Consider the following 6,997-nt stretch of genomic DNA (forward strand, 5'->3'; position numbering starts at 1 on the left):
ATCAGACTTCATCCCTGGGTTGCACAAGACCCTACATCAAAGGATGACTTGGCCACACACACTGCTTTGGTCTGCTGGTGCCTCTGTCTAGCAGACGGTTGTGCCTTTTGGGACTGGGGGAGATCAGCACAGTTTTTGCCCTGGGACTCTGGGAAGTCTCTTCCCTTTTTTTGCAGGAAACTTTCAGCTGCTTCTATATATGCTAAATAAACAGACAGCAGTTGGTGAAGAGGAGTCGCAGCTTGCCCCAAGCTGAGCGTGAGCGCTGGGGTAGCACTGATGCCTCCACGCCAGACGCTGGTGGGACAGCAGGCGCTGGGATGTCCTTTGCCCAGCCCAGGTCCGTAGCCACCCTGCAGCACCCATTCCCTCTGCCGCGTGCAGGGGCGGGACAGAAATGCCTCTCGAGATAACGTGGGCGCCGGGTCCTGTCAGCTGCTGAGCTGTTATGTCCATCTTTAGCCTGCTCTCCAGTTACCAGCCACCTCCTCCAGCTGCCTCCAAAGATAGGCAAAGCCACCTCCCGGTGCCTGGGCTGGAAACTGTGGGGACGCAGAGCAGGGATAAGATTTATGGGATTTTTGTGGAAGGAGTGAAGGACGCCACAAGTACGCCTGAGCTATGGCATCGCTGTGCTACAACAAGGGCTGCGGGCAGAGGTTTGATCCTGAGCACAATGCCAAGGGTAAGTGGGCTCGTCTGCCTTGCACCGGGGTGAGCGGGAACGCGTGCTGCTTTCCTGGTCTGTAGCCTCGGCCGCCACGCTGCAGCGTGAGCTGCCGAGCAGGGCTGAGCCGAGCCCAGCGCAGGCAGCCCGCGTGGCAGGAACTGGCTCAGGAGCTGCTGGGCTCCACAAGTGGCTTGTGGGCAGGATTGCTCCTCCTGAAAGGTTCTGCCTCACTTTTCCTTTTCAGATTCCTGCCTGTATCACCCGGGTGTCCCCATCTTCCACGATGCCCTGAAGGTGAGTGGGGCAGGAGCCGGGGCTGCAGCTGCAGGGAGGGACCTTGTGCCTGGCGGGATTGCCCACACCTGACCAGTTTGTCATCTCCCGGTGCCTAGGGCTGGTCTTGTTGCAAGAAACGCACAACAGACTTCTCCGAGTTCCTCTCCATAAAGGTGAGCGACCTGCCAGCCCAAATGCATCTGCTGCTCCTCTGTCCTCTCTTCCTTGTCCCAGCCCTGTCCTGTCCTGTCCCATCCCTATCCCATGCCAAGGCTGCTCCTTTCGCCCTGCCGGTCGCGGATTTCCTATCTGCTTCCAAGGAGTCTGCAAGCAAAGGTGCTGCTCCCAAAGTGTGGGGCAGGTGCTGGTGCTGGAATGGGCTGGGATCCCCCACCAGGATACTGCGGGATGAACACAAATGCCCCAAGAGCCAGCACAGCTATGAATGTCCGAGTGGTCCTGGGAGGGGGAGAGGAGGCAGCAGAGGCTCGGGGATGTGGGGGGCTCTTGCTGCCCTTCACCTGCCAGGCTGGGATGCAGCAGAGCTGAGACCTGCCTGCCATGGCCCCAGTGAGGCTGCCACACCATCTTGTCCCTGGGAATCCCTATGGACACAACTCCTGTCCTGGTGCTGCAGGACACAGAGCCACCAGAGCAGCTGCCGGGTTAGGAAGGGCAACGCAGGCATCAAGGTTGTCTCTGCTGCTCAGGGATGCACAAAGGGGTTTCACAGCAAGGAGAAGCCCCCTGAGCCTTTAAGCCAAGAGGAGAACTCAGACAAGCCAAAGGCCAAACCAGTGGAGGAGCTCATCATCCAAGGACCAAAATCAGCTGAGAAGATGCAGCGGGAAAGACCAAGGTGAGATGGGCTCAGCTAACAGTGTTGCCCTGTTGTGCCCCTTCTTCTGCACATGTCCTGCCCTTGCTGCTTCCTCAGGAGAAGCAATGACACTTAAATTGCAAAAAAAACTCACTCGGCCTTTGCTGCTGCTGTTTCTCAGCTCTGATGAGCCAAGACAACTGTTGCCAATTAAAGTATCCAGGTCTCTGGAGCAGGCACTGGAGAAACTGAACCTGTCCTCCAAGGACGAGGCACCTGAGGGCAGTTGCACAGGTAGTGACGAGCTGATGGACGGCAGCGGGGTTGCACGTGGCAAGTTCAGTGTGGGGTTTTGCATGGCAGGTTCAGCGCAGGATGGAGGGTGCTGCGTGCTCAGCCACCTGCAAACCCACAGAGCTGCATCTCGGAGGCGCGTTGCAATGGGCTGCACTCAGGGGCTGTGCATGCTAAGCTGGGGAGCTGGCAGTGGGGCTGCGGGAGGGTTTGGGGACAGGCGTGGGCAGCGCACGCCTCGGGGTGAAGCTGTGTTGCTCTCACAGGGCTGGCGGCTGCCCAGGTGAGAGCTGGCACCACCTGCAAGAACGCAGCCTGCAAGGCGGTGAGTACCCAGCAAGGTCCCATCTTTGCATGGTCTGTGCCGCACGGTCGGGAGCATCGCAGGTCTGGCGGAGGGGCTCGTCTCCCAGCTGCCACCAGGTGCGGGCAAGGGTGCCAGGTGGGTGGGAGGTGGCAGTGCCCATCGGCTCCGTATGCTCCTGCTCATCCCGTCCCTGGAGCAGCTGCCTCTGTGGCCTCCCAGCCACATTCCTGCAAGAGGCTTCCAGATTCCTGGATTGGTGGTACGTTTGCATTTCACTGCTGCTAATTGCTTGCAATGAAATACAGCACATATTCAGGATAATTTCTTGCAATGAAATACAGCACATATTCAGGATATGGGCATACAGAAGGGCTGCTGCCAGGGTCGTGGGGATGACACTGGGGTCCCAGCAAGGCCGGGGTAGCTGCCCTGCTGGCAGGGAGTAAGTCCTCACAGATGCTGGACCTGGCAAAAGAGTGATGTTGGGCATCATGCCGTGCCCCATGCAAGGATCTGCACTGATGGGCAGATGCCTGGCTGCGCCATGCCGTGCCATGCCAGAGGCACAGCTGAAACTTTCCTCTGTTACTTGCTCCACAGATCTACCAGGGGCCGGAGAGCAACACAGAGGTTTGTACTTTCCATCCTGGCGTTCCTGTCTTCCATGAAGGGTAAGAAATAACCCTTTACTGGGGAGCAAACTGACCTGGCTGAGGGCTGAAAGTGCTGTATCGCAAGGTTGTGTGGCCTCAGCAGCACAGCCGGTGCAGTTGCGGGTGACACTTCCCCGGGTGACAAGTGGGCAGGGGGAGCTGCTGGTCCTGAGCCCCTGTCCCCCAACACCCTGAAGCCCCCTGCGTTCCCTCTCCTGCTCCCGCGGGCGCTGCCCGCTCAGGTGACCTCGCTCTCCCCAGGATGAAATACTGGAGCTGCTGCAGAGTCAAAACGACGGACTTCAGCGCCTTCCTGGAGCAGCCGGGCTGCAGCAGCGGGCGGCACTGCTGGGCTGGGAAGGCGGTAAGGGGGCTCTCGGCACGGGCGACTCATGTGAGCAAAGTGCCATTACTGGCACCTGAGGAGTGCTACTTCTCTTGCTCTGCATTCACACAGGTTTCTGCATTTAATCATCTTAATTTTCATAATTGCCAACAGATGACTGTGCAGGTTTTGAATGCCTAATCTTCACCCATCTGCTGCTTAAAATGCTGCTCCTGCATTCACAGAACATGTCAGCTCTCACACCTGACAGGCAGATGTGCAACAGGAAGATGAATGAGGCAGGAGCTGGCCCCAGGCACAGCATAGCCGGTGCTGCACGCTACAGGGACAGGCAGCTGAGCATGGGAAAAGCCCTGCAAAAGCCCCAAAAGTTTTGACAGATGATGGCAGATGACTGAATTTGGTTTTAACGAAGCTTTCTCTCTGCAAATGCTTCCCAAGGAGGGACCTCATATACGTAGTGACATGGCAGGGCAGTGGGGAGAAGATCCCAATTCCCAATATTGTGTGTGTGTAAGTTTCCCCAGGAAAGCTCTTGGCTGGAATCAGGCTTGAGCTGGGAAAGTTGCACCAAAGCAGCCCAAGATATCCCTGAAAACGCATGGTGTTCCTCTGAGCCAGCACTGCTCTGAGCAACCCCTCCGAGCCCAGTCTGTTCTTTGTCCTGGAGCAGAAAACGTATAGTGGATGTAAAGGAGACTGCAGTGAATGAACTGTGATATTGTCATGCAGATGCTTTGTGCTAATTGACACTTGAGTTTGGGGCTGGGATTCCTCCTGGGCCATTTCTTTGACTGGCAATGCTGAGGGCTGCAGGGGGTCTGTCTCTTGGTGATGCTCAGAAATGGCTGGTGATGCTCAGAAACTGGCCCTCCATACCGAGTTTCCTGACTGTGCACAGCGCTTATGTGCTTGGGCACAGCAGAGTGACTCTGGAATAAGAAGGGGATGTCTCTGTTCTTAACACGTCCTTCTGGAGCAACCCCAAGCACAGCACAGATGCCCCATGGCAGGGGCTGCCCACCTTTGCATGAACGACCTCCCCTCAAAACCTGCACAAAAGGCAGGGTTTGATCTTGCTTAGCTCAGCCAGCACTCTGCCAAGGAGACATGCAAAGGAGCATCCTCCAGCACAGGCATCCCCTTTTTTTGGGTGTGTTTGGGCTAGACACCAGGCTGTGATGGGTTCTTCTCCCCAGCAGGACAAGAAGGCGGTGTCGTGCCGGCAGGACTGGCACCAAACCAGCAGCCAGGTGGTGGTGACGGTCTATGCCAAGAACCCTCTGCCTGCCCTCAGCAGTGTGAAAGCCAACCGCACCGTGGTGAGTGGGCCTGGCAGAGCTGGGCTGCGGACGCACACTTTCATGGCACCTGATTTTGATGGGCCAACAGCCAGGAGCCAGCTGGGTGCCTGGCGCTCTTTGATGGCCTGTTTGGTCTGTTGCTGCAGCCAGGGTTGGCACTGCCAGCCTGCCATCCCTGAGCTGAGAGCCCGGTGGCTTCGCTGCTGCAGCAGCATCTGCCCAGCTGCTCTGGTCTCAATGGGTGGCTTTGCTGGCCTTGAATCCCTTGACTGGTGGCGGAGGTGAACCTGGCATGCTCTGAAGGGGGTGAAATGCTCCCAGGTGCCGAGGGGGATCGCCAGACTGTTGCATCGGAGCCAGGATGTGGGATGCATTACAGTGCTGGGAAGCAGCTGCGTTGTCTGGGGGAAGAGCTCTGGCAGTGCTGTGCTACCCACTCAGATAATTTTCTGTTGATCTTTCAGCTTGAGGTTCATGTCATCTTTGAAGGGAATAAGATTTTCCAGGCAGAACTGGATCTCTGGGGGGTAAGATCCTGTTTTTTGATTTCCTTATTCCAGTGGTCTATGTGGGGCTGGGCTGCAACGCTGCGAGGCAGCCTGTGCTCTGGGAGAAGCATTTGCAGCCCCAAACACAGGTTCCTGTGTAAGGAGAATTACTCTGTGTAGTCAGGATTCTCAGACTTTTGAAAAAGCAGCAAAATGGTTGTTGCTGCAATTTCTGCACAGTCCTTCCTGTGCATGGAGCATGAGGCAGACTTTGACTGTAGTATCGCATAGAAATGCTGTGGCCCCTGGGATGCTATCTCTTCCCCGGCTGGCACATCTGTGGAACAAACAGCCATTTCTTAGTCCCTCCCTGGGTGTGATTCATTGCCAGCTCTCGAAGCCTTGCGAAGAACACGGGTCCACCACGGCTGTTGCAGCAGAGAGGACCCGTTTATCCCTAGAGCTCCAGTTTTCTATAGCAGCAAAGGTTCATGGGGAAATTAGGTTTTTCTCTATTGATCCCACAGTGGTAGCATCCCCTGGGAGCCATGCCAGGACTGTGTCTGGGCTCAGTGCCCATCTGACTGCTCTCCACTACCTGAGGCACCCTGGCTACTCTCTTTTAAATGCTGCCACAGTGCTGGCTTGCTCTTGTTGGGATCACCTGGGAGTCAGGTTGCCCAGGTACCGGCATTTATAGCCATCTCTGCTAGGAAATGCCTTGGGGGCTGTGAGGAGGACTGTTTCAGAGGCTGCTGGTGGCTGTACCAATCGATCCTGGACTAATAGCAGAGCTGGATGTCACTGCCGGCTCTGTAGGTGTCCTGGGTTTGGTCCCAGACTGCCCCGAAGGGTCTTTGGCCCAGCAGGTCCCTGTCCCCTCCTGCAATCCTGCTGGGCCTGTGGGTAGGCAGCGGTGTAAGGGGAGAGGCTTGCTCTCTGATTTCTCAGCTGCTTGCTGGCTGGGGAGAAGCAGTGAGACTCAGGAATTTGCATGTGCGTTTCTTGCCTTTATTTCTGGTGTGTGCTGCCTGCGCCTGCAGGCAGCAGAGCGTGCTGCCGGGTGTGGGTACGCCTGCGTCTCAGCGCAGCTTACTGCCGCGGGGAGAGGGCTGGGCCGCAGCTGTGCACGTGGCTGTGGCTAGCTTAGCTCTCCTGAGCTCTGTACCGGTACTGTGGTGCTGCTTAGATGTAACACCGTGAAGCTCATCTGGAGCCCAGCTTTCATCCTGCTCTCTCTTCTGGCACGTGAGGAGGGGTGATCTCTCCTCTCTTCTCCTCTGGCAGGGCTCTGCCTGTATGGGGAAGAATGAGCGTGTGCTGCCTGCTCCCTCCTGCCTAGCTCACTGCACCTTTCCCTCTCTCTAGGTCATTGAAATAGAGAAGAGCTTTGTGAGCATGGTCCCTACCAAGGTGGAGATCACACTTTGCAAAGCCAGCCCTGGCTCCTGGGCCAGGCTGGAGCTCCCGCAAAGCAGATCACACTCCCGTGGTGAGCAGGAGGAGGCTGCCAATGCAGAGGAGCCCAGGGCAGTACAGGGGGAGGACTCGGATGACAGCTTGAGCTGGTCGGAGGAGGAAGATGAGGAACTGGAGATGGGAACACCGAACAACTGACAGTCAAGTGCTTCCTGGCTCCTGTGCTGTTGAGGACCTTGGCATCAGCTCCGGAGGAGCAGACCCAGCCCAGAGCCACGTGCAGGCTGCAGCACGCCCTCTCCCCCAGTCAGAATGGGCAAATAATAAAAACCAAGAGCAAAGGTTATACTCTGAAATTCCTAACAGGCGCTTAAGACATGTCAGCGGGCTGAACCCTGCCATCTGTCTCTCCCTCCCCTG

General features: G+C 56.9%; 1 protein-coding gene across 1 annotated transcript; it reads left to right on the forward strand.

Annotated features, from left to right (window-relative positions):
* Positions 1-621: 621 nt before the first annotated feature.
* ITGB1BP2 (integrin beta 1 binding protein (melusin) 2) lies at positions 622-6,775 on the forward strand. The gene is made up of 11 exons (XM_010283635.1): positions 622-685; positions 915-964; positions 1,063-1,119; positions 1,657-1,805; positions 1,948-2,060; positions 2,327-2,385; positions 2,968-3,038; positions 3,282-3,384; positions 4,569-4,688; positions 5,135-5,197; positions 6,527-6,775. The coding sequence occupies exons 1-11, from the start codon at positions 622-624 to the stop codon at positions 6,773-6,775; spliced, it is 1,098 nt and encodes a 365-aa protein (XP_010281937.1).
* The last annotated feature ends 222 nt before the right edge of the window (positions 6,776-6,997 follow it).

Source organism: Phaethon lepturus, unplaced genomic scaffold (genome assembly GCF_000687285.1).
Source record: "Phaethon lepturus isolate BGI_N335 unplaced genomic scaffold, ASM68728v1 scaffold7633, whole genome shotgun sequence".
NCBI lineage: Eukaryota > Metazoa > Chordata > Aves > Phaethontiformes > Phaethontidae > Phaethon > Phaethon lepturus.